Source organism: Natator depressus, chromosome 19, assembly GCF_965152275.1.
Source record: "Natator depressus isolate rNatDep1 chromosome 19, rNatDep2.hap1, whole genome shotgun sequence".
Taxonomy (NCBI): domain Eukaryota; kingdom Metazoa; phylum Chordata; order Testudines; family Cheloniidae; genus Natator; species Natator depressus.
In genome coordinates, this window is record NC_134252.1 from 5923865 (window position 1) to 5949452 (window position 25588).

The window sequence follows — 25588 nt, forward strand, 5'->3', positions numbered from 1 at the left end:
CAGCTGCAATGTCATAGTAAGCCCATGGGAGGCCAGCATGGCTGGAAAAATTAGGCCCAGGATTCCTAGCTGCATAGAGCGCTTGCCCAGCAAGGCCTGCGTCTCCTCTTGTGTGCCCCAGCTGGCTTTGAGGTAGTTCGTTCTGATTTACACCAGTGCCAGTAAGATCAGAATCGGGACCACAGTCTTTAAAGGGACAACAGACTATCAATGCTGCTGGGACCAGGGTGTCTCCCTTGTGGATGTATCATGGGGGGAGGGATTAGTTATTTAGGGGTCTCTGTTCTATTTTGGGGGGGTTCTATATAAAAAGAGATCTCATCTCCGTTTGGGGAGTGGGTTTCCCATTTCCCCCACTGAAACTATTGTTCTGCCCTGTGTCACTGCTAAGCATCTGTCTGTCCAGCCTAGATAGTGGGAGCAGGCCCATCACTATGGTATTAGACCAAGGCCTGTATAGTTTGTCAGGCCAACAGAATATCGTTGACTTGAGCTGATTCCTTAGGCATTTGTCTGTCTGAGATGCTTATACAGCCTTCATGCGCTGAGCCTCTCACATTTACCCTCACTACGCCCCTGGGAGGCAGGGCAGTGCTGTTATTCCCACTGTACAGATGGGGCAACTGAGGCACGGAGAAGGGAAGTGATTTGGCCAAGATCACACAGGACATGTGGGGTAGCATAGGGACTTGAACCAGAGCCTTAACCACTGGGCCAGTCTTCCTCCACTCAACCTCTGCGTTGGGAGCCGGGGTCTGGGATGGCAAACAAGGGATGTGTTTTGTACACTAGCCCCCAGCCCTTGGCCGAGTGCTCTTGCATTTGCATTCCTCTCCCATGTTGAGCAGCCTCCTCCTACCCCGTTTCCCGCCCCCCCCCCCCCCCGCCCCACTGCAGCAAAGCCAGAACCGGAGCCGGAACGCCGGTTACATCGGAAAGGGCACGTGCAGCTTCTCAGCTGACATGGGACGGGGTGGGAGAGGAGCCGGAGTCCTTCTTAACAAGTTAAACGGGAAGCGATAAGTCACAGGGCTGCCTGGCTGGGCCCAATGGGCCCCCATCCCTCAGCCCCACAGGTGGGCCAGGGACCCCAGCCGCCTTGGCCCCGCAGGCTGCAATGCCGAGACAAGCTTGGGGGCAGCACAGGCCCTTGCTGAGCCACTCCCGGCTCCATGACGGTGCGCACCCCCACCCCTGTGTTCAGCAGGGCAGAGCTCCCCCGCACTAGCTAAGGATGGGCTGGGTTTGGCGAGCACGCACGGGACAGTCCCCTTGGGGTCAGAGTGCCCGGTGAGCCGGCAGACCCCCACCCCCCCCCAGCTCTGCTGGGGGCGCTGGCAGGGTGTGGGCCTGGAGCAATCACATGGGGGAACCACAAGGAACATAAATCCCTGGGTCCCAGTGCAAATATCCCACCAGCTGCAGGGAACCACGGAAAGGACCAAGTCGTTTTAAGGGGTCGTCCGGGGCTTGGCTTGCAGATTTGCCCCCGTTCTGACAGCAGTGGTGCTGGAGGCGTGCAGCAAAGTGATCAGCTCACAGCTTGGGGCTTGCTGCTGGCTACAAACGAGCCCTCAGCCCTGCCAGGACCTAGGGACCACCACCCAGCCCCAGCCCTGCCAGCCCACACGTACCCCAGGCCATGACCCAGCCACAACCCTTCCAGGACCAGCCCACATGTACCCCGGGCCATGGCCCTCACCTCTCTCTCAGATTACGCCTTCCTCCGCTTGCACCCCTCACACGTACCTACACTGCAGTGTTGAGCCCCTTGGCCTCAGCCCCAAATCCTGCGCCCTGGCTGAGCCCAGCCTCTTCCATTTCACACCCTGCCCCGCCTGCGGGCCTGTCCCCACCCGCCTGCGCTCGGCGGGGTGAACGTGCCCCCAGCAGGGGCAGCGAGCCGCACGGCCCTGGGGACAGAGGGCTCACCCTGTGCTGGGACGGTGGCTTGAGGCAAGCAAATGAATTGGAAGCAGCCGCAGCCTCCAGCCACGTTCCTCCGGCCGGTGACTGCAGAGGCCTTGCGGCAGAGCTGGGGCCCGGCGAGAAAAGCAACAGCAGGGTTCCAGGGTAGCTGCCCGCTTTCTACCTGCTCTGCCCCTGCTGAGCAAGCACTTTCCTGGGCCTCCAACCACCGAACAAAATGCAAACTGTCCTGGAGACTCCCAGCTGTGGGGAGGGACCAAAAAGAAGGGTCCAGCCAGTCCCGCTGCGAAGGAGCCAGGCAATTCTGTGGGCATGAAATTGCCAGAGGTAGCAGAGCGGGGCTCAGCGAGGCACGTGTGTGTGTCACTGTGAAGCAGGTTGCATCCCCCTGCCGTGGACGGGCGCTGAGCTCCTTGCGCAGGAACCCATGCGCCAGCTCCAGGGAGCAGGAACCCCGTTCAGCTTGTCAGGAGGTTGGCCATGTGGTTAAGGCACAGGTCAGGGCGCAGTGCCCCGCTAGGCCACTGACTCCATGTGACCCCAGGCCAGTCACTGATCGCTGCCTCAGTTTCCCCACCTATAAAATAGCAGCCTGGCTTCCCGCGTGACCATGAGGGCTCGTTAACATGCGCCAAGGCTTTGAAGCTGAAATACGCTAGTGAGGTGCTCCAGCTTGATTCCCCAGCTCCCAGGAGCAGGAAGGATCTGCAGCCCTAGATCTAGGGCAGACCATGGATCCCTGCTTTCAGCCGCCATGTGATGGTCCATCTCTCCCCCACAATGCACAGGGGCACTTCACAGCAGGAGAGAGAGAGAAACAGGCTGCTCAGTGGGGTTTTAGGAACAGTTTTTTGGCTGCCCAGGGGCCTGTGCTGAATCCTGCCTTCCCCAGCCCCATGTATGCCATTGGCACTGGCTTTGGCTCCCTCTGCCAGCAGCCCCGCCCGCTCCAGCTGCTGCGCCCTGCCTGGAAACCAGCAAAGGGGCATATGGATGGTGCATAGCCTCCGGGTACCAGAGGGATGGAGGGAGCAGGGCAGGGAAGGTGCAGCCCCCTGATCCCATCCCTGCACAGCACCAGCGCTGCAGGACGATGGCGATGCTCCTCGCATGATAATCCGGACACGTCAGCCCACCGGCTTTTGAGCATCTTCTCTGGGCTGCACCCACCTGCAGGCCCAGTGAGAGCCGGCGGCGGGAGTGAGCAGATGGGGGGAGCATTCACCGCACAACATGCACGTCTGTACCGTGGGGAAAGCAGGTGGTGAGGACATGGGACAAGGTACCTTTGCCTGGGTTTGAACCCAAGGGCTCGGTGCTACAGGGAGCAGGGCGGGGCTCAGTGCAGGGGGCTCTTCCCCCGCACGGTCAGGACTGACCCCAATTCCCCAGTGCAGTGCTGGAGTGCTGGGGGAGGGGGCTCAGTGGGGGCGGGGCTCTCCCGTCAGTCCATGCTGACCCCAATTCCCCAGTGCAGTGCTAGCCGGCACTGTGGCGATGGCGTGACTGATGATACAGCAGGGGGCGCCCTCCCCCAAGTCAGTACCGGACCCACTGCCCCAGCATGGCACCGGACATGCCAGCCTGCCGGAAGAGCCGCCTGTTCCGGGAGGCCCTGCCCGCTCATGGCTATCCTCGGGGCATAGGGCATTTCTCCAAAGGAAGCAAAGCGCCCACGGGGCGTGTTGGTGGAATGCTTGGCAGCTCACCAGTGGTGCAATGGGCATCCCCACGATCGGGCTCGGGGAGGGGCACTATCAGAGTGGCAGCACCACCAGGCGGGGGGCCGATGACAGCATCTCTCTGACCCCCCACATCCTGTGTCTCCGCTGCAACCTCCCCCGTCTCCCACCCATCACAGCTCCGTGCCCCAAGAAGCTGGGGGTTCCCTCGCTCTCCCCTTGGGCAAGATGCCCTTTGGCTCTGCAGGCAGGCGGGGTGTGTCCAGCGCGAGCCCTGCGCCCACCCTCTCCAGCTGGGTGTGGAGCTGGATGCGCCTGAGCCCGTCTGCTCCTGGGCAGCCTGGAATTGGCCCCAGCAGAGGCAGCTGGAAATGGGCAATGGCTGCAAGGGGACACGTGGCAGGAGCTGTTTCCTGCCAGGCTAGGGCTGTAGAAAGCAGCCCCGCCCTCTCACGCGAGCACCAGGGGGCATCTCCTCCTCCCACCCCAGCCTTGTGCCTTTACAAGGGGAGAGCCGCGGGGTGGGGGGGGATGCAAAGCGGCCCGAGGAAGCAAAGGACGCAGATGGCAGGGGCAGCAGCAGGGCACGTGCCCCATGAAGCGCCCGCAGCTGGAGCGCAGGCCGGGAGCACATGCAGGTCACCCTCCTCCACCCATGCAGCGGGAGCCGGCTGGCAGGGGCTCCCTAAGCAGGCAACCAGGGCTCTGCTTCCCCCGAGGCTGGCGTGTTGCAGGAGGGAAATCAGCCCCGCCACCAGCACCCGCTTCACCCCGGCGCAGTGCCCAAGGCAGCCGTGCTGGCGCCTGCCCCCTCCCCACCCCAGCGCAGCACACGACGCCCCACACCACGCAAAGGAGGCCAGCGCCCCCGGCCGCAGAGATCCACAGAGAGTGAACTTTTATTTTCAACAAAGACAGCGCCTGCCCCATGAGATAGAAAGGGGGGGTGCGGGGAGGGGCCCCTCCCAAGGTGGGCTCTGGGGTCGAGGGGATGGAGAGAGCCCCCTCCTGCCTGGGGGGAGCAGGCAGAGCGGAGGTGGGAAGAGGAAGAACAATGGCGGGAGCAGCGAGCGGCAGGGTGGGCGCCCCCCGCGGCGGGCAGGGGGCAGGGCTGCTTCCATGGGGCGTCGGTCCCAGGTGCACACGGTGCACTGCGTGAAGAGATGCCCAGGTACAAAAGAGTTCGGAGCCGGCTCCCCTGCCAGGACACACCGCACAGAAGTCGGGTCCTGCCAGCGCCCGCAGAGAGCGGGGCTGGCGGCACTGGCGAGGCCGTAGCGGGCGGGAGGCCGGTTGGCGTGCGCGTGTCCGGGTGTGCGTGGCCCTGTGTGCGTGACCCTACAGCCGTGAGCGTGTGTCTCCAGGGTGCGCGGGTCCCGTCGGTGACGACGTCAGAAGGGAAGAGAAGAAAAGAAAGCCCACAACAAAAGGCGAGAGGAGGATGGTGTGCCGGGGGGGAGGGAAGGAGCACGGCCCCCCCCAGGCAGGGGGAGCAGAGTCCAATGGCCGAACGAGGAAAACAAAAACCCCCACAAAAAGGGAAATAAAATCCGATTGTCCTTTTGTTTGCTTTTCCCTTCTGCAGCGCAGCGTGGGGCTGCCCGGGCTCCCCCCGGCTCACACCTCCGTCTGGAAATCCCCTTCTGACACGTCCAGGTTCATGCACGGGGGCTCCCAGCTGGCGCATTGCAGCTCCAGCTTCTCCCGCTGCTTGGGGGGCAGGGAGCTGAGCGTCATGGCCTTGAAGGTGCTCCAGCTCGTCTGCTGCTCCTCCGGACTGGTCACTTCCTGCGCAGGGCGGAGGAAAGAGATGCGTCGGGGATGTAACGGAGCAAGAGCACCGGTCCCGCTGGGGCTCAGCTCCCCCCTGGGCCTGGGGAGAAAGAGAGCTCCGTTCTCCCACCCTTGGCCTGCTCTCCGCAGGCTGTGATCGCTGGGGCTGTCTGTCTCCCTGGGGCTGGGCAGCTGGGTCCCTGCGACTCGCTGTGATACGGTCATTATTAGGAACAGTTTGACTACTCAGCCTGGCAGCGTCTGCAGTGGAGAACTGGGGGGCAGGCCCCCTATGCCAGCCTGGCAGGGTAAAGGGGCCTTAGACTGGGTAGGAACCCAGAAAGCTACCCGGGGCTGGCGTAAGGGCTCTGCAGTGACCCAGGCCCCCGTGCAGGGTTGCCGTGAGAGTGCACCGCACCACGGCCAGAGGGGGCCCCGAGCAGCAGCACGGCCCTGGGCAGAGAGGGAGCAAAATGCGGCCAGCAGGATGTTTTGCACCCATTTTGCGCAGTTTCAAGAGGACACCTGAGGGGCAGGGCAGCGGGGACCCAGGGCCGGGCAAGGGGAGGATGGAAAGTCCCCCGCTCCCCTCTGTGTTCCTTTTCCCTGCGCAGGGACCAGCTAGCAGGCAAAGGGCCAGAGAGCAGATGCTTTGGAAGCCACCTGGAGAGAAGGACAGGCCAGGGTGCACAGCCAGAGGACAGGTGGGTGGAAGGCCTGGGCGTAGCCAGAGGTCAGGAGGGCGGGAAGCCGGGACACACAGAACAGCCAGATACTGGGCAGGATGGATGGGGCGCGTGCCCGAGGGTGGGCGGGCAGGACAGGGTGCACGAGGGCGTGCGGATGGGCAGGACGGATGGGGCGCGTGCCCGAGGGCGGGCGGGCAGGACAGGGCGCACGAGGGCATGCGAATGGGCAGGATGGATGGGGCGCGTGCCCGAGGGCAGGCGGGCAGGACAGGGTGCACCAGGGCGTGCGGATGGGCAGGATGGATGGGGCGCGTGCCCGAGGGCGGGTGGCCAGCATGGGAGCGAAGCCTGGGACAACGTGCATCTGAGCCCCAGGTGCCTTTGCCTGAGATGAAGATGGAGCCTGGGGAGGGGCCCCTGGACGAGAGCCAGGAGGCTGTGGGGACAGTATGCGGGGGGGGGGGGGGGACACACGACACTTATGAGGGGGTGGAGATGGGGTGGGGGGGTGAGGAAGATGGACAGACAAGCTGGGAGGCTTTGTATGAACTACAGGGTCACGCCGGGCAGCACCGCGGGAGGCCTTCGTCCTGCAAGGGACAGAGCGAGGATGAGGATGGGGTGAAAACGCTGACGTGCCAGGATCCCTGCGAGCAGATGTGACGAGGACTCGACGGGGGAGGAGGGGATCTGCGGGGGCACAGGGCTCCCGAGGGGCAGCAGCTCTGCCCTAGGCCCCCGCCCAGGGAGCCCCCCCTCTCCAGGGGCTGGTGCTGCCAGACCCGCGGCTGGGGGTGTCCAGGCACTTACGCTGGATGTGCTCTTCTCCGCCCCGGCCGAAGAGACGCTCCACCGCTTCTCTCTCTGGGGGGAAGCACAGGAAAGGCAGCTGGCGTCAGACACTAAGGCACAGGCCCCCCCTCCCCGCGGCTGAGCCCTATGGCACCGGCTACTGGACGTCACCCACCTCAGGTGCCTTATGGGTGGTGTGGGCGCCCAGGCAGCCCCCCGGCTTTGGGGGGAGGGGTGGGCTGTGACGCGCAACGATATCGACCTCTCGATTCGACCATCTGCCTAAGCAGGTGCCCAGGGGTCCCTCCCAGCAGGGGGAGATGAAGGGAACGGGGTGAGGCCCCCCAGCCTCTGTGGTCCCAGCCTTTCCAGAAGGGAACGGCCTGGCAGTGCTGGCTGCGGCGAAGCGACTCAGGCCAGCAGGAGGCGCTGTGCAGCACAGCTAACCGTGCGCGAGCGAGGTACGGATGGTCACGGTGCCGTCCGTGCGAGACAGCCGACGCCGGCCGGGGAGCGACAGCGAAGGGCTTCCACAAAGGCCAGCGACCGGCAGCTGCCTAGATCAGTAATGCAGCCCTGCGCCCATCCCGCCCGCTGCTGCGCGGGGACGTAGGAACAGACCAGCCCTGCCCCATGCCGACAGCCGTACCTTGGCAGCATTGGTAGCAGGTGCCCGGTACCGATCCATCGTGTGGAATTTCTGGTTCAGCTCACGGTAGAGTTCGGAGTGGCGCTTCCTCGTGTGCATGACTTTCTGCAAAGGGATTGGGAGGGCCGGGAACGTACATACGTCGAGTCAGTGCCTTTTCCACGGACACACAGCATCATCCCCCTCGCCCCCCCACCCCTGCTCCTGGCCTATGGGAATAATGGTTGTTACTTTACTCGCTACAGCAGGGGGAGCTCACACACTGGATTTCTGTAGGACCCACGAGAAACAGTCGCTATCGTTGGTTTGTGTCTGATATTTTTTGGCAACAGAGTGGCAGGAGGGACTCCAGCCCCCCTTCAGGACTCCCCCCGTCACCCGCCCCAGCAGACTGAAACAGTCACACACGTGCAGCAGGTCAAAATTTAGGTGCTTAAATTCCTCGGCGGTTCCTCCTTCCCACCAGCTGAAATGACCCTGCCTGATTGGGAGCATCAGCTCCCTCCATGAACCTAGCGAAAATATTCCCAGCACCCCTCCGGCGTTTTCATCAACTGTGAGCGCTCTTTATTGCCTGGTATAAAACTCCCCGGAGCGCAGCTCCTATTTAACTGGATTCTGCTTCAATTGGGCCAGGGATGCGGTTGCAGGAGGGAAATAAATAAAGGAGATTTTATTTCCCAAACCCAGCCGAGCTCCTTGCAGGGCTCCTCCCCAGCCCCCACCTCTCTGCAGAGACCAAGCACCAGCCACCCTCGATCCCCCTCGGCTTCGGGCAGGACGGCGCTCACCGTGCCGCGGGTCCCCCGAAGCCCAGAAGGGAGCTCCCTCACCACGCCGGTGCCAAGGCACCAGGAACAGCCGCACCAGCAGCAGAAGTGGGGCGGGTCTCAGCGGCGCTTACCTCGAAATCCAGATCTGAGTATCGTAACCGCTTCCTCTGGGGGTGAAATATACGCGCCGGCCAAACCAAACCGAAAAGGGGGAGGGGGAAAAAAGAAAGATCTTTATTGGTCTATCCGGCAAAGGGGGGAAGAGCATGCGCTGGGGCGAGGGGCTGGGAGAAGGACGCCCGTTTACACCTGACTGAAGTGACTGCTATTCTCACTGACTTCAGCAGGAGACACCCCAGTCTGCAAAAACTCGGTCCCAGGACCGGAGGGCAGCAAAGCTCCCCCTTTTGGCTGGATTTCCCATCGCGGCTCCCTCTGCCAGGATGGCCCCTCCCCACTGTGCTGTCTAGGCTCCTCCCCTGCCCTCATCTGCATATGTTAATTAGCCACAGACCCCTGACAGACTAGCAGCTGATACCTGGGCTGCCCAAAGTGTTAGAGGGGTGGGTACCACCGCTATGGCAACCGTTACTATAGCGTCTGCCCATCTTTTCATGCCGTTAGCCTCCCAGCCCCACTCTGATGTGGAATGTGGGTAACAGCTACGACCTCATTTTAGAGCTGGGGACTGAGTGACTCGCCCCACGTCACACACCCGGTCTGCGGCAGAGCCAGGAATTAAACCCAGGTCTCCCACGACCCAGCCTGGCGCCCGAAGCACTGGGCCATAGCAGCAGACGCTTGCCCCGTGCTGGGATGAGGATCACTCCAGCCCTGGGGGCTTTGTGATTTCTTGTTGCTACCTGGGAGGGACGCTAGGTACCTGGGCAGGCCCCAAATCGGACCTGCTTTAAAAGAGCATCCAGCAGGGAAATGTCCTCTAGCCGTGTGGCTTCTGTCTCTCTTTGGCAGCAGTCACTCTGTCACCAAGAAGTTGAAAGCGATACTAACCCGTTACTCACACAGTGCGGGCGCCTTTCATCGGAGGAGGTGAAAGCACCAGCCAGGTATTAATTTAACCTCCCCAGCCAGGCCAGTAGCATTATCCCCACTTGGCAGTTGGGTAAACAGCACGGTGAAGTGGCTCGCACAGGAAAATTAGTGGCAGAGCCAGGACGAGAAGCCAGGAGCCCCGACTCCCGCAGACCCCACTTCCAACCGCAGACAATAGCCACCATTTTGACGTGTCACACAGAAAAGGGATGTGCAAGCGCCCCCTGGTGCTTTGCAGCCAGCAGTTAATTAACACACACTATTCCCAGAGCGGGCCTTTGTTCGAGGGGGGACACTGGCCATGGGGATGGGGCTCAGCCAGGCGAACGCACCGGCTCCTTCTCCTGTTCAGATGGACGTTGGGGAAAAGGGAAGATAAATGCAACAAGAGACAAGTGCTGCCTCCGGGCTCCTCCTCCTAAGGGTGAGACACACCCCAGAGCTGGCAAGGAACTGCTCAAAGCCGGGTCACCGCACAGATGTGCGCTGGGCGGGACAGTCCTGGGTACAAACGAATCCCAGCAAGAGCAGGAACGAGAGCCCCCTGTGTGTCACAGCACTATCAGCCCCCGAGACGCAGCTTCGCACACCCTGCTGTGCACACGCTCGCTCTCGCACACACCTTTGCACGTGGCCTCGCACACGCTCATGCATGCGGTCGGTCACACATGCTCAATAACGTTCACTGTCTCTCTCATATACTTGTTGCTGTTTTGCACATGCAGTTACCACTTGTGCACTCTCGCACACCCACACCTGTGCATTCTCTTGCACAAACACAAGTACTCACACACACACACACACTTTCTCAAACACACACACTTGTGCAGCCCCTTGCATGCACACACCTCACTACAGATGTGCACACTTTCGCCCGGTCCTGAGCCCACCCGCACCCCCTCAGCCACCCGGGGCAGCGGGCTCTGGGCCCGGGAGCGGGCGAGCTCACCTCGAGCGACCCCACTTTCATGGCGGAGCCCGGCACCGTGCGCGGCATGGTGCGGCTGCGCTCCGTGAGCTCCGAGGCCAGGATCTGCCGGACCGTGGGGTGCTGCTTGAACTGAAGGCTGTATGGGTGCTTCACCGTCCCGTAGGGCTGGTTCAAGTTCACATTGATGTGGTCCACCGAGACAAAGCCGGGGTAGACCTCCGACTCGGCGGCACGGTGCCCCTTGCCCACGTGTGGCACCTCATCCACCTTGATGTTGAGCTTGCCCTCCTCCCTGCCGAAGGGCTTGAGGCTCACAGTCCGGCGGGGCAGCACCATGTAGTCGCTCTCTAGCACCGGGTCCGGCGCCCGCATCCAGCCGTAGTCGGCCTGCCGCAGGTTGCTGTCCGCGCACAGGTAGACGGGCCCCCGGCTGTCCAGGTTGACGTCCTTCTTGGCGGGCAGGTCGCTGAGTTCGTTCAGGCCCTTGTGCGTCAGCTTGGGCACCTGCACCAGGATGCCGGTGGGCGGGATGTTCCCCGGGAGGCTGGAGAAGCCCAGGCTTCCCTCGGAGCTGGGGTGGAGCTTGGGATCCTCATCGCCATCCAGGGAGATGCGCGACAAGGTGCCCGTGATGGTGGCGGGGTTACACGCGTTCACCTCCTTGAAGAGGACTGGCCGGGGCAGGGAGAAGAGGAGACATGGGTCAGACGTGGACAGGCAACGTGAGGGTGTCTCCCAACCTCCAGGGACATTGGGATGGGGTCAGACTGGCCCTGACCTAAGTGGTGTTAATACCAGGCTGTTAGCCCCATACGGGGGGGTACCCACCCCCATGGTGCCTGGCTGGCGCTGCTCCTCTTAGCTCCTCCTCCTTGATGCTAAGCCCCTCCCCTTCTCTTTTAAAGGGATGGCATGGATCTGTGGCGATTCACGTCCCTGGCTTGGGGGTGGGGAGGGGACACAGCACTGACCTCCCTCCCAAAACACCCCGCGGGAGCAGGACCAGGCCTCACCTGTCTGACACGCCAGGTTAACGTCCTTTTCAAAGTCTGTCTATAAGAACAGAAAAAGAGGGGGAGAGAGACAGAGCGGGGAGAGAGAGGGAGACCCGGACGGATGAATGCATCACAGGCGGCAAGCAGGGCCAAAGGAGCCTGGCAGCAGGGTCCCCGGGGGTCCGGCTACACTGCAGCCGGGAGGGGTGATGCCCAGCGTGGGCAGCCAGACGCATGCGAGCTCAGTGCGAGTAGTGTGAATGTTACGGCCCTGGCGGTGGCACGGGCTAGCCACCGAGTCCAAGCCCTCCCGACCCGCTGGGTACGAGCTGGGGTGGCTAGTCTGAGCTACCGCCAGGGCCACAGGGTCCATGCTGCTCGCGCATAGCCCAATCTGCACGGGCCCCGTGCTGCCCAGTCACCTCTGACCAGGGCCGCATGCCGTCTGCTCACTCGGTCCTGCCCCAGCCCAGGCCCTGAGCTGTCTGCTTGCCCTGTGCCGCCCCAGCCCGAGCCCCGTGCCGTCTGCTCCCCTGTGCGCCCCAGCCCGGGCCCCCTGCCGTCTGCTTGCCCCGTGCCGTCTGCTCGCCCGGTCCTGCCCCAGCCCAGGCCCTGAGCTGTCTGCTTGCCCTGTGCCGCCCCAGCCCGAGCCCCGTGCCGTCTGCTTGCCCCGTGCCGTCTGCTCCCCTGTGCGCCCCAGTCTGGGCCCCATGCCGTCTGCTCGCCCGGTCCTGCCACAGCCCAGGCCCTGAGCCGTCTGCTCCCCTGTGCCGCCCCAGCCCGGGCCCCGTGCCGTCTGCTTGTCCCCTTTCCGCCCCAGCCTGAGCCCCGTGCCGTCTGCTTGTCCCCTTTCCGCCCCAGCCTGAGCCCCGTGCCGTCTGCTTGTCCCCTTTCCGCCCCAGCCCGAGCCCCGGGCCGTCTGCTTGTCCCCTTTCCGCCCCAGCCCGGGCCCCGTGCCGTCTGCTCGCCCGGTGCCGCTCCAGTCCAGGCCCTGAGCGGCCTGCTCGCCCGGCGCCGCCTGGCTGACGCTCACTCACCATGATCTGCACCTGTCCGTTCTTGCAGGAGTCGGGCGAGTTCTCGTTCTCGTCGCTCTTGCACATGCCGATCTGGCACTTCACTACGTCCTGCACCTGGGCGAAGCAGAGGCCGCGGTTACTGCCCTGGGGGTTGGCAGTGAAAGAGGGCCCCTGCTGCCCTGCCCCACTCACAAATGATTACTAGGGTCTGCAAGCCAACTGGCTCTACCCCAGCCAATCCTCACGCCCCGCCCAGATCTGCCCCTCTGATCCCCAGCCCCCCCCCAGCATCCCCTAGCCTGCTGCTGGGCAGTAACCAGGGGCAAGGGGAGGTCAGTCTCCATCTGCTCTTTGAGGCCTTGGACCATGGACTGGGGCTGACAGCTGGAGATCCAGGGGCATGGATACTTGCCTGCTTAGAGCTGGACTGAGCCCCAACCCCTGCAGAGGAGCCAGCATGAGGGCAGGGCCCCCTTAGCCCCTCCATGCAGGGGGAATTTCACCACAGGCCACCGCGGTGCCCTCGCAGCCACCTCTCGCTCTCCTGCATCTTGTGGGACCTCTGCCCTGGCATTGCCATGAGCATCTTTCCTACGCCCTCCTGGCACCTGGGCAGTGACAGCCGCTGGGCCCCTGCCCTGATGGGAACCTTCCGCCAGCAGCCGGCCACAATCTCTCCCTCCCTGAGCTCCATGCCCATCTGTAATGCTCTGACCAGCTCCTGCTGCCATTTGAGCTGTTACCTTGGAGATATTTATAGTCTCTCCAGAGACTCCTCTTTACTAGACTCTATAAATCCTACGGCCCTCGGCTCGTTCTCCTGACCCTCCGCTCCGGCCGCCCTGCTTGGCATTCCAAGGCGAGGCTGCTGTTGCTAACTTCCCCAGGTGGTTACAGGGACGGGGCCATTAGGCGATCCCTGGTTTGCGACAGGACAGGCCAGACACATGTAACGATAGATCTTGCATGCGCACTCTCTCGCTGGCCACATTTTGTGTTTATAGAGCTGCCTTCACAGTGCATCATGCTAAGATAAATGGGCAACCCAAGGCAGCTCCGGAATGCAGAGGGACGGGCTCGGAAGGACGCGGTTCTCTCCAGGCGGATGATGGACAGAAATCCACCCCCTCCCACCCTCGGGAGCTGGGCGACTCCATTAAGATTTAGTGTTCCATTTGGAGCAGAAAGCCGTATTTTGGTCTGGTCTGGGATAGCTGCCTCCAGCCAGGACCGTGGGCTTCGATTACGCTTTGCCGACTGTCTCCACAACAGCGCGTCGTGCTCTACACGCAAAGGGCCCCCTTTCCACAGTGGGACCCCGCCCCGCCCCTGCATTCCCACACGCTGTTTTGCACAGTCAGCGAAGTGGGCGTGCAAACCCTCAATCATGGGCAACGGGGTGTGCACAGAGCGCAGGGCTACTTGTTCCACCAGGGGTGTGGGGGCAGACTCACTGAGACCCCTTTTTCTGCAGAAGGAGTGGAAACCATTGTGCAGCCACTGGCGTGTGCAAGGCCAGGGGTTTGCACGTGCAAATCTGCGTGTGCAAACCCAGGGGCAGGCCGAGCCACAGACAGCCGGAGGAAGGGAAGGACAGATGGAACCTCAGCCCCCGGATCGGACCAGCAGCGGAGTTAGAATGGCCCCTGCCAGGGCTGTGGGCGTGAGCGCTGATGGCGGGGCCGGGCAGGCAGCGCGGGGCCCCACCTCTCGGCGTAGGAAGCAGTGCACCGTGATGATGACGAAGCCCTGCACCGAGTTGAAGACGGCGAAGAGGACCTGGAAGAGGATGGAGCGCCGGTCGGTCATGGCGAGCACGGCCGACATCCAGGTGAGCGCGAGCAGAGGCAGGACCACGCAGGAGCTCCACAGCGACGCCCTGGGCGGGGAGAGGGAGGGACGAGGGTGAGACAGACAAGCCCCGGCGCCAATCGGGGGGGGGAGGCTGCTGTTTAAGAGGAACGGCGGCCGTTCCCGAGGGAGCTGCGGGAGCCCAGCAGCCAGCGCTGTGGGGGGCTGAGCCAGTGTCCCAAGGGCTAGGAAAACCAGGGAGTGCTTTCCGCCTGCCCTCACTGCAGTCTCGCTGGTGAGAGCTGAGAGATCCCGCCTGTCACCCAGGCTGCAGGTTACAGTGCGGGCACCGTCCGACAAATCTCCCGCTCGCAGCCCCCCTGGCACTGTCCCTCCAGGCACAGCCCAGCCGGTTCGTGGCCTCTCTGCCAAGTCTGCCAGACTGCATGCCAGCTTCTCTGATGGGGGCATGGAAGAGAGACCCAGCAAACGCATTTCAGGTAGGCCAACACCACCGTTCTCAGATTGACCTGGATTTGACCCAGGCTCTGAATCCCATTCCCCTGAGCTGTTCAGCGCTGCCTTCCCAAACTGCATTAAGGCCCAGAGTTTTAAAGGTATTTAGGTCTAAATCCTATTGACCATCAAATGGATTCTGGCTCCTAAGTGCCTAAATCCCTTCTGAAAAGGAGCCGGAGGCTCCTAAATCAATTAGGCATTGCAATGCTGAGTGCAGCAATGCTTGAACACCTTTAAAAATCTGGGCCTAAGAGCCCCATCACCTCCTGGGGTGAGAAAGACCTGCATCTGCTGAGGAAGCTTGTAGCTTTGCCTGCAACGCCAGAGCCCACGCCCCAGCTTGTGTGGATGAAGCATGCAAACTCCTGCAGAAGTGAGCCAGGCTCTGCATGCAGAGGACAGAGCGGCAGGGGGAACGGCTCATGCACTCAGCTCGTTAGATTTAACTATCTTCTCATTCTAACCTCTCCTCTTGCTGCTCTGTTCAGCTGTTGAAAGCTCATTAAGTGACAGGCAGAAGGCAAAGCCTCCCGGAGATTTAAGGGAGGGAAGCTGCAAAGTTGGGAACAGAGAGCCTGGCCTTCCTTGCCATGATACGGGTCTCAGCTAGCCCCGGGGCTGCATACGGCCCAAGGCACTCAGATCCTGGGCTTGGATTACAGCTAAAAGGTCCTTCCCCACCCAGCTTTAGGGGGAAGCTGAGATAGCAGGAGGCAGGGATTTCCCTACACCCCCGCATGGGGTGTTTACCCCCCCGAATTTCCCCAACACTCCCCCCCCCCCCCGAGTTTTGTGAACTAGTTACATGCAGTGTTGCCAATTTAGTGATTGTTTGGAAATCTGATTTGAAATTGAAACGTTAATACACACTTTAAAAGCATATACAGTGTATGATAAAATACATGTATCTGAAAAAGTAAAATAGATTTGAAAAGTATGAACATAGACTAGCTTCCTTGTACAGCTGTTTATGACAATGTCAGTGCATTCATTTCGGTGATGTTGGCCAACCTAATAATTTCAAATTATGATTTGTAAGCAAAGTCTAAATGAGCTCTCCCTGACAGCCAGTGATGAGCTGGGGGGGAAAGGCTTCAGGATCGGATTGTATTTACATTCACACCTAATCTACCTAGGTATCCAGCAAACAGAGTGGTGTTGCCCAAGTGATAGATTTTGGCTGGGGTTGGGTTATAAATCACTTGAATGCGGGGGACGGGGGGTGGAATGAAATGTTGTTATTCTTATTGTAGGAGTAAAGGCCAGTAGAACTGTCCTTAGCCTGTGCTGATTGAGGGCATCAAGAGAGAGGGTGGGGACAGGTGTTTTGCTTGATGGTCTGCCTGAGTCCCAAGTACTGTTTGACCTGCCCCTCTCCACTGGTTAAAGACAGAGCTGATTAGGCTCCCTAGATAGTCTTTGTTTTGTTAAGTGACCACTACAGCTGAAATCACTGAGAATCAGGTCTAAGTGCTTAGGCCAGCTGTGGGACAGTGTTTCTGTGGAAGAGACGGCCCAGTCTGCACTCGCAGCGCTGAGAGCTCAGCTGAGATCACTGAGAGCTGGTGGAACCTCAAGAGACGAACTCGCAGAGGTCACAGCGGCAGGTGGCAGCCGAAGGTGACGGCGCAGGGCCATTGGCAACAGAGCGATGGAGTGAACGGTGGCACAATGAACAACAGTGGCCAGAGCGAACAGTGAGCAGCTGGAGGAACGAGCGAGGTGCCTTCTTGCCCCCCACCTGGGAGGTGAACTCATGTGAAAGCATCTCTGAACGCTGAGTCTCCGCTGACCAAGGACAACACCGGTGAGTGTTAATGAGGCTGTTAAGAATGCTGGAGACACAACACAGTTCATGCAAACAAACATGGCCGTGGCATCCTACTTTCTATTTAAGCAAGAGACACCACACACTGCAAACTGGAGGCCAATGTTAAGTGCATTGTCACGTGTTCATCCTGAAGTTGAACGCTGGTTCCGAACACGACCAGCAAATGCTCACCGTCTTTCTGCAAGAAACTCAACTGACTGGCTAGACGCATGTGGTTCAACAGTGAAAGACTCAACAGTTGAAAAAGTGAAGAACTCTCTCACCACGTTCAAAAAATTTGCATACATGGCTGATGAATGCACCAGTGCAAATGGTCATCAAGTATTAAATCATTGTGTATGTTGATGTCAGGGGTAGGCCAGGAGATGCATTTCTAGATGTTCAAGTGATAGAAGACAGATTGGCTGCATCTGTGACAATCCACATCTTAGAAGAGTTAAATGCTTGTCAACGGGACCCCAAACAGATGGCTGCTTGTGCATTTGATGGAGCTGCAAACTTCTCTGGAAGACAGGGTGGAGCACAAGCTTTGTTCAGAGAAAGGTGTAACCCTGGTCTCTCCTATACACACTGCAGAGGCCATTTACTCCAACTAGCGCTACTATGAGCTGCAGACTCTTCAAAAGACATTAAAAAAGCTATAAATTTAATGTCTTCATTATATTCTTTTTTCAGCAAGAATCCAAAAAGACTGAATATCTTGGAAGATATAGAAGATACACTGGGACTGAAGTTCAAATTAGTCCAACATGGGAAAACCCTCTGGCTTTCTTAAGAGCGATCCTTCGCTGTTGTCTTAAAATTACTCCAGCCATTATTACTGGCTTTGGAAAGTATCTACCAAGATGGAACTAAGTAGTGAGGCCGGTGGATTACTTTTGCTACTACGTTCAGAGAAGACTATTGCCATTCTCTCTCTTGTAAGTCTACTGTTGAAACCACTGGGGTCACTAAACAATGCCATCCAGGCATCTGCTACAACAGTAGGAGATCTTTGTCCAGCAACAGAAGCTACATTTGGATAGAATTTTGTGTTTTGAAAGAAGTCGCCTTCTGCTTGATCATGTGAATGAACTGACGAGCATATCAATGGAAGGAATGGAAGTACCGGACACATGAGAAGCCACCAAAGATGAGAACGCATTCAATTCAAGAAGTTCATTAACAGAGTTGTGCAAAATTATAACAAGAAACCAAGAAGGATGTAGACGGAGTGCTCCACAGAAGGCTTGAGTAGATAACTTTAATTTGTGTGATGATTTTAAAATCTAATAAAATGGTCATGAAACATTTTTTCAGTTTTTACTCTGGTGCCACACAGCCCACCTTCACCCTCACGGTCTCACCCCTCATCGGCCCTGACCCCCCTGCCCTGTAAATTTGACCCCCCCCCCGCCCAATTTCAATTCCTGGGGAAAACACTTCCGGGAGGAGAATGAAACCTGAGGGCAGGGTCTGATCTCGAATGCGCTGGGCTCCAGTTCCAAACTGCTCCACACCTTGGGTCAGATGTGCAAGGAAGCGCTTGGTGCCCTTCAGTGAGCTGAGTCATCATTTATACCAGTGCAAAATGGGCACAAAAAGGCCTGTTGGGCCAATGCAAAAACACGGACAAGGTGCAGGGCAGGGCTGGATGAGACCCACTGCATTTACACTGGTGTGGCTACTGGCTGGAGCCACTCCTGATTTGCACCAGCATGCGAGAGAATCGGGCCTGCTGGGGAAACCAGCAGGAGGGCCTCCCTCCTCATTTCTGGTGGCTATTGGCCTTTCTTCCACTGAGCCCTGTATTCCTGAGACAACATTCCAGGCGGAAAGCTGATGCCAGATGCCATTAGCAGTGATGCAAGATAAGCCAGGGGACGGCACAGAGTGTGCGCGCACGTGCCTCTCTCTCTCGCCATGAATAGCAGCAGAATAATGAGAAAGGATTCGGGGGAGGACGTGGGGGAACGAGATGATAGAGCACAGACAGATTAACCATGAGAGCAGCCTCTGACATGGAGATAGCCGGCTAGCAGCTCCCCTGCACCCCAGCCATGCACACGGACTGACGATGGTGGAGCACGCCCCCACGCGGGGAGTCTCCAGGGGTTCACTCCAGGCCTCTGGGGCTGGGCTGGGACCCCACAAGCATTGTGAGGATTTTGGATCAGGGGGTGCAGAGCAGTGCCTAATGTGGGAGGGAGACGCATGGGTTAGAACAACGTGTGTGCGCGGGAGCGAGATCTGGGGGAGTGTGTGGGGGCTGCAGGGTGCATGATGCATGCGGGAGTGCGAGGGGGCTATGGGAGGTGTATGGGGGCGCATGTGGGTGCAATGTAGGTTTGAGAGCCTGAACTTCCCCATTCCTGCATTCTCTGCCCAAGCACAAGGACTTCCTTTTTTTAAAGACCGATTTTTTAAATTGTGCTTTTGGGGAATTTCCCCAACAACGTAAGGCCCGTTCCGCGTGGCCGTGCCGCTCCCCAGGGTCTCTGGCTGCTGTCAGCAACACCACCACCAGCGTCCCAGTGTAAGGGGTTCTGGCACCGGCAGCCCTGCCCCGGGGCCTGGCTGGGAACATTCTCATCAGCTGCTGGGTTCGGCCTCCGGTCATGGGGAGCGAGGGTCTCCTCCCGCTGGGGTGGCCGGAACCAGCCTGCATCCCAGCACAGCCCAGACAGCGCCGGAGACTGGACTCAGCTTCCCTGGTTTCCCCACATGCTGCCCTCCCTCAGAGGGCAGCCAGGCCCCCACGGGACATGTCCTCAGCCACCTCTCTGCTGTGATTGCCCTGGGGATTCTGGTGGCAGGAACCACTTGGCCTCTGGACTGTGACCCACCAACCCCCAGAAACAGACCGTCTTTTCATCACTGCTGCCATGGGCAGGATTCAAACCAGTGGTGGAGAGGGGAACGGCTCTGTAAGGCACTGCCAGTCCCCCTGAGCCATGGAAAAGGAACTTGACCTAGCCCCCCACTCCTGAGCCCCATGTCTCATCACCACATGGGGTACAGGCTCCCTGCAGCAAGGATGGGGGACGTATCAGTCCCCCTGGAGCTTTTTAGCTCTTTGCTACCTTCCCACACTGGCTCCCCTCTTCCACTCACCCCCAGCTGGTCCCGGCTCCCCTCCCCTGCTCAGCTCCTCATCCCCTCTTCCCCCTCACTGATCCCCTTTCCCCCACAATCCGCGCCCTCCCCTGGGTCTGGGACCCCACCCCCTTAGAAGCCCTGCAAGGTCCCAACATACAGAACACAAAACAACCCAGCCTGGAGATCTGGCTGGTCATGGCTGCAAAGCCCCCGTTCCCCCATTCCCACCCCTGCCCAGGGAGGGGGGGGGGGCGAGCCCTGCCCCACGAGGGACCTGCCCCAGGCGCTGTGTTATTTGATGAGCGGCAGCGAACGTGCAGGAGTGACGGGTCTCACACACACACACACACACACAGGGCCCCAGGCCAGCCGACGCAGGCCCCGGAGCAGCCCCGAGCACACGGCATTCTCCAGCCCTGGGGCGGGAGCGGAACGGCTGAGCGCCCATCAGGCAACGCCCCCTCCCTGCCGTCCCCCCGCGCCCCGGCCGGCGGGAGAATGCTGCGCTCCCAGGTCACGGGCAGCGCGGCCACGCACACGGCAGCGCGAGCGAGCACAGAGAGGAGCCAGCGAGAGACTAACATGGCGCTGCTGGCCGTGGCGGAGGTCAGGGCGGTGCTGGACACCACGCCGCATTTGGTGCATTTCAGCAGCAGGCGGCCGCAGGCGGGCTGCTTCCAGCTGAGCGCCCCACCCCCCATGGGAGCCACGCGCCGGCCAGGGGGCGGGGAGGGGCGGGAAGCGAGGGCACGAGGCAGGTGGGAGGGGACGGACGGACACATACACCAAGCAAATGGGAAAAACAGAGAGAGAAAGAGAGAGAGAGAGAGAGAAATTGTTAGTTGCAGGCCGGCACGCTGGATGGTTAGCGACAAGCACGGGGCTGGCAGCGCTCGCTGGGGGGCTCTGCAGTAGGATCCCCCCTTTCCCTGTACGACGGGCATGCCCCCGCCCAAGCGCTCCCCGCCCCCCGTGGGGGAGAGGTTCGGCAGCCTGGCTACCCGCTGGTAACGGGTGCAGGGCCTGGGCAGGAGCCGTGGGCGCGTCTGGGTAACAGACAACGGGGCAAACACTGCCCACTTGCTGCAGCAGTCAGCTCAGTGCCAGCCCCCCATTCTGTCTCCCCAGGCCTCCAGCTAAGCCTCCTGGGTGGGGCTGGGGGACAGGGTGCTGATGGATGGCTTGCGTGTCTCTCTTAGATCGGAGGAGGGCTCATCTGTAGGGTGGGGATGGCATGTCGCTGGAGCTGGGGGTGAGGGGCAGCTCCTGGAAATCCACACTCCACCCACCCACCCCCGCTTAGCTATGTGAGCTGGGAGCCTGCTGAGGACTGGGCAGACTTCACTTCACTTGTGAATGGCTGGAGTCGAGCCCAGGTGCAGCCAGGGGGTGCACTGACACAGCCAGGGTGAGGAGGGGGGGCTCTTAACACCCTGAGCCTCCAGCCTCCTAGAGCAAACGGGACATGGACTGCCTGCCACTGCCCCCGCTCCTCCTGACTGCACCTGGGCCTCCAAGGGGCAGAGGGTATTACCTGCCTGTGTGTGCCCTCCCGCTCGCCCGCCCCACCCGGGGGCAGCCCTGGGGGGCACTTACCCGGCCCGCTGCTTTTTGGACTTATCTGAAATGCCGTCCCGAGACATGAGCTTGTTGAAGACAATGATCCCAATGAGCATGTTCACCTGGATGCGGAGGGAGAGACAGAGACAGAGCCCAGGTGAGGGGCAGGGTGGTGACCCCACACAAGGGACCCAGCACTGGGCAGCGCCCTCCCCTCCTGCTCTGCCCCCACCCCAGGGGAAGGGAGGGACTGGGCTTTGTGGGGATCATAGGAGAGTTCAGAGAGATTGTGGGGAGAGCTCAGCGGCAGGGTCTGGGCTGGGAACAGGCTGGGGTCAGGGGAGGAGAAACAGGGTTGTGGGGTGCGAAGGGGAGGGGCTCCCTGGGGCTGGGGGGCGCCAGGGCCCGAGGGGGAGACGGCAAGAGACAGGGGTTGGCTCTTTTCTTCAGCCAAAGACGTGCTCCCAAAGGGCAAACACCTACCAGCACGATGACAGCAGCGGGGCCGACGAAGGCATAGAGCAACCCGCCTTCCAGGGAGAGCCAGCAGCTACAGCGGGAACACAGCGCCATTAGGGGAGATGGAATCCCCTCCCTATGCCGCCCCGTCCACTCCCTGCCTCCCCACACTGACCATGGCCCGTCTCCTACCGGGGAGCCTGGCTCCTCGCCCCGCCCCGCAGCCCCCAGCTCCTGCCAAGTCTGGTGTCCCTCGCAGCGCAGAGCCGGGGAGCCCCTGCGGCCCCAGCCCGCCGTGCACCCCCAGCCGGGCTCATTCCAACACTCACTAGCTTGCTGTTCCGTAGCCTTTGGTCCGAGTGAAGCCGACAGAGACTGCAACCACCAGGGCTGGCAAACCTGGGGAGGGAGAGGAGACAATGGCCAAGATCTGCAGAGGGGCTCAGCACCCACCTGCCCCACTGACACCACTCCCTCCATTTCCTCCCCACTGACACCAGTGCAGCATCCCGCCCCCGTGGTGAACAACTGCCCTACTGCCCCCCTGAACAGTAAGAGCTGCTGGGAGCGGAGCCGGGGGAAGATCTGCCCCTGCCCCTGCCTGTGTCTATAGACCCAGGGCAGCAGCTGGAGAGCAGACAGAGCATGCAGTGACTGATGCACCAACAGGGGACCCCAAGCCACCCAGCAGCGATGGGGGGCTGGGATGTCCAGCACCAGCACATCTAGACGTGAAACAGCACAGCGACCCACGGCGCCTCTGGGTTCAGTCTGCCCTGATGAGAGCGGGGCTCGTCGCCCAGCTCAGGGGCTGGGGTGAGGGTCAGAGCAGGGACTCCTGGCTTCTATTCCCAGCTCTGCCACTGGATTTGCTGCGTGACCTTGGGCAAGTCACTGCCCTGCTCCGTGCCTCAGTTTCCCCACCTGTGAAATGGGAGTGATCATCCTTAGCTCACCCCAAGGCGGGGTCTGAGTGTGACCACCATTAACTCATGCGTGCAAGTTCTGACCACTAGACCCCGCCCCTTCCTTAAGCAGGACCCGCTGCTCGTGGGGAAAGCGAGCGAGGCCCCTTACCCCATCCCAGGCATAGGAAGCGCTTCCTGACCAGGCGTGTACGGATCCTGCCGATCACAGCCAGGTAGGACTGCCAGGCCTCGGTCAGCACCCAGCAGAAGGACGAGAGGAAGAAGAAATGCAGAAATGCGGCTGTCATGGTGCAGACACCCTGCAAGGAGAAAGAGATGGCAATCAACACAGGCGCACCGCATGGAGGTGTGGGGTGCTTGGCGCCTCTCAGGATCTGGCCCAAGTAGAGCGCTCGGGCTCCCCACACTCCCTGGCATTGTTAATAATGGGCTGGATTCCCCCTGAATTAGATGGCGTAAATCAGGAACAACTCCACTGAACCCAATGGGTAGGAGCGGTGTAAGCCAGAGGGGAGCCTAGCCCGGTGCTCTCATGGCTTGGATGCATCGCGCACTCAAATCTCTGGTAACAGGTGTGACGCTGGCAGACCAGGTGCCAGCTCCTGGCAAGGTTCCCACGTCGAACACTGACAGCTACAGAGCTGGACTCCGTCTGGCTCACCTGTGTGTTAGCACGGCTCCACCAGGTATGAGATTGTAAGAAAGCTTGTGAGTCGCTGCCTGAATTAACCCCACTTATAACATCCGTATCCCATACTGTACGGTAATATCTCAGTGGTTGTATTCTGAGACTCTGAGACTGTGTAAATCACCAGACAGGAGAGAGACATTAATTAATGTGACATTAATTAGGCCGGTCTTCCCAAAAGGAGAGGTCCATGGATACCAGACGGACCACTGGGGGATGGTGCACCTGGAATTTCCCTGCCTACCCTCCACAAGAGAACAAACGAGATTTCAGAGTAGCAGCTGTGTTAATCTGTATCCACAAAAAGAACAGGAGTACTAGTGGCACCTTAGAGACTAACCAATTTATTTGAGCATAAGCTTTCGTGAGCTACAGCTCACTTCATCGGATGCATAGAATGGAACATATCGTAAGATATATATAGATATACATACAGATAAGTTAGAGGTTACCATACAAACTGTGAGAGGCTAATTAGTTAAGATGAGCTATTATCAGCAGGAGGCAAAAAAAAACCTTTTGTAGTGATAATCAAGATGGCCCATTTAGACAGTTGACAAGAAGGTGTGAGGATACTTAGCTTAAGGAAATAGACTCAATATGTGAAATGACCCATTTCAGAGTAGCAGCCGTGTTAGTCTGTATCCGTAAAAAGAAAAGGAGGACTTGTGGCACCTTAGAGACTAACAAATTTGTTAGTCACCTTATAGACTAACAGACGCATTGGAGCATGAGCTTTCGTGGGTGAATCCCCACTTCAAGTGGGGATTCACCCACGAAAGCTCATGCTCCAGTACGTCTGTTAGTGTGTAAGGTGCCACAGGACTCTTTGCCGCTTTTACAGATCCAGACTAACACGGCTACCCCTCTGAAGCTTGAATAAATACGTGGACATATTGAATCTATTTCCTTAAGTAATGACAGGTTTCAGAATAGCGGCCATGTTAGTCTGTATTCGCAAAAAGGAGGACTTGTGGCACCTTAGAGACTAAGCGAGCTGAGGCTCACGAAAGCTCATGCTCAAATAAATTGGTTAGTCTCTAAGGTGCCACAAGTCCTCCTGTTCTCATTTCCTTAAGCTAAGTATCCTCACACCTTCTTGTCAACTGTCTAAATGGGACATCTTGATTATCACTACAAAAGTTTTTTTTTCCTCCTGCTGATAATAGCTCATCTTAACTAATTAGCCTCTCACAGTTTGTATGGTAACTTCCAACTTATTTATATATCTATATATCTTATTATATGTTCCATTCTATGCATCCGATGCAGTGGGCTGTAGCTCACGAAAGCTTATGCTCTAATAAATTTGTTCGTCTCTAAGGTGCCACAAGTCCTCCTGTTCTTTTCGCAAAAGAGATTTGTTGCCCTGCTCTCCTTCTCCTCCCCAGGAAGATGAGTCACGTGATTCCTCCCATCAGCTGAGTCTGCAGCTCAGGGCACATGGCAGGAGGGGGATAAAAACCCCAGACAAAAGGAACTTGGTCTCTCTGTGCTGCTTGGAATCTGGGGGCCAAATGTTTCTAGGCACACGCAAGAGGTCCCCAGGGACTCAGCCTGGGTTAGCCCTAAGGGACGTGTAGAACATGCTCATGATAGAAGCTTTTATTGCCTTTTGAAACTTAAGATTGTAACTCATTTGTGTGTCTGTTTAACCTTGTCACTGCATCTCTGGTTTCCTTTTCCTAGCTCATAAATCTTTAGCTAGTTTATTACAGAACTGGCTACAAGCGTCTCTTTGGTGTGAGATCTGGGGTGCAACAGGGGTCCTGCTGCAGCTAGATCCCAGTCCTGGATGGGCATTGTGTTTACGGGGGGAGTGGATGGTGCATTCCTAATCCCTGTGGGCCACCTCTTTGGTGATATACCTGTAAACACATACCCGAGCATTCGGCAATAAGGGAGCACTGTGCCCCATCACTGTGGCAGTCCACCCTTTGAGTAGAGACCAGGGGCTGCTCTCTGGTCCCCATCGCTGCAGTGTCTGAGACCCTCATGGATTTATCCTCACACCCCTTGTGCAGGGAAGGATTATCCCCGTTTGGGGAAACTGCGGCACAAAGAAGGGCAGAGATTCAGCCAAGATCCCACAGCAAACCAATGGCAGAACTGGGGACAAAAACCAGTTCCTCTGAGTCCCAAACCAGGGAATCATCCACAAGACCAGAAAATCCAACCCTCTCTGAGAGACAGCACAAGTTCAGCATTTGAGGGGTTAATCCCCTGGCACCTAGGCTGGGTTTGCCCAGTGTGAAATCCACTGGACGTGACAAAGCCACCATGAGATATCAATCCCACACTGACTTAATCCAAATCCCATCTGCCTCTCCAGCCAGCGAGGGAATCCGGGGAGAGAACGCGCGGTCCTGGGGCCCAAGCCACGCCACAGAGATGGTATCTTGCTGTGACCATCAGCACACAAATGTTTCAGCACACAGTCCTTCCTTA

At 59.2% G+C, this 25588-nt stretch overlaps 1 protein-coding gene across 9 annotated transcripts in view; it reads right to left on the reverse strand.

The window, feature by feature from the left end:
• Window positions 1-4549: 4549 nt before the first annotated feature.
• Window positions 4550-25588, reverse strand: part of ADGRB2 (adhesion G protein-coupled receptor B2) — a 112314-nt gene continuing 91275 nt past the window's right edge. For 2 of the 9 annotated variants that reach the window (XM_074934508.1, XM_074934509.1), the window contains exons 20-32: window positions 22601-22751; window positions 21853-21922; window positions 21548-21614; window positions 21101-21186; window positions 20087-20185; window positions 13993-14164; window positions 12304-12399; window positions 11285-11324; window positions 10290-10942; window positions 8419-8454; window positions 7515-7619; window positions 6884-6937; window positions 4555-5399 (exon numbers count right to left, since the gene is read on the reverse strand). In XM_074934508.1, the coding sequence (XP_074790609.1) occupies window positions 5229-5399; window positions 6884-6937; window positions 7515-7619; window positions 8419-8454; window positions 10290-10942; window positions 11285-11324; window positions 12304-12399; window positions 13993-14164; window positions 20087-20185; window positions 21101-21186; window positions 21548-21614; window positions 21853-21922; window positions 22601-22751 (1800 nt within the window). In that variant the 3' untranslated portion in view covers window positions 4555-5228. Of the gene's footprint in view, window positions 5400-6883; window positions 6938-7514; window positions 7620-8418; window positions 8455-10289; window positions 10943-11284; window positions 11325-12303; window positions 12400-13992; window positions 14165-20086; window positions 20186-21100; window positions 21187-21547; window positions 21615-21852; window positions 21923-22600; window positions 22752-25588 lie in introns of all 9 variants that reach the window. The other 7 variants (XM_074934513.1, XM_074934512.1, XM_074934514.1 and 4 more) reach the window with 6 other exon arrangements.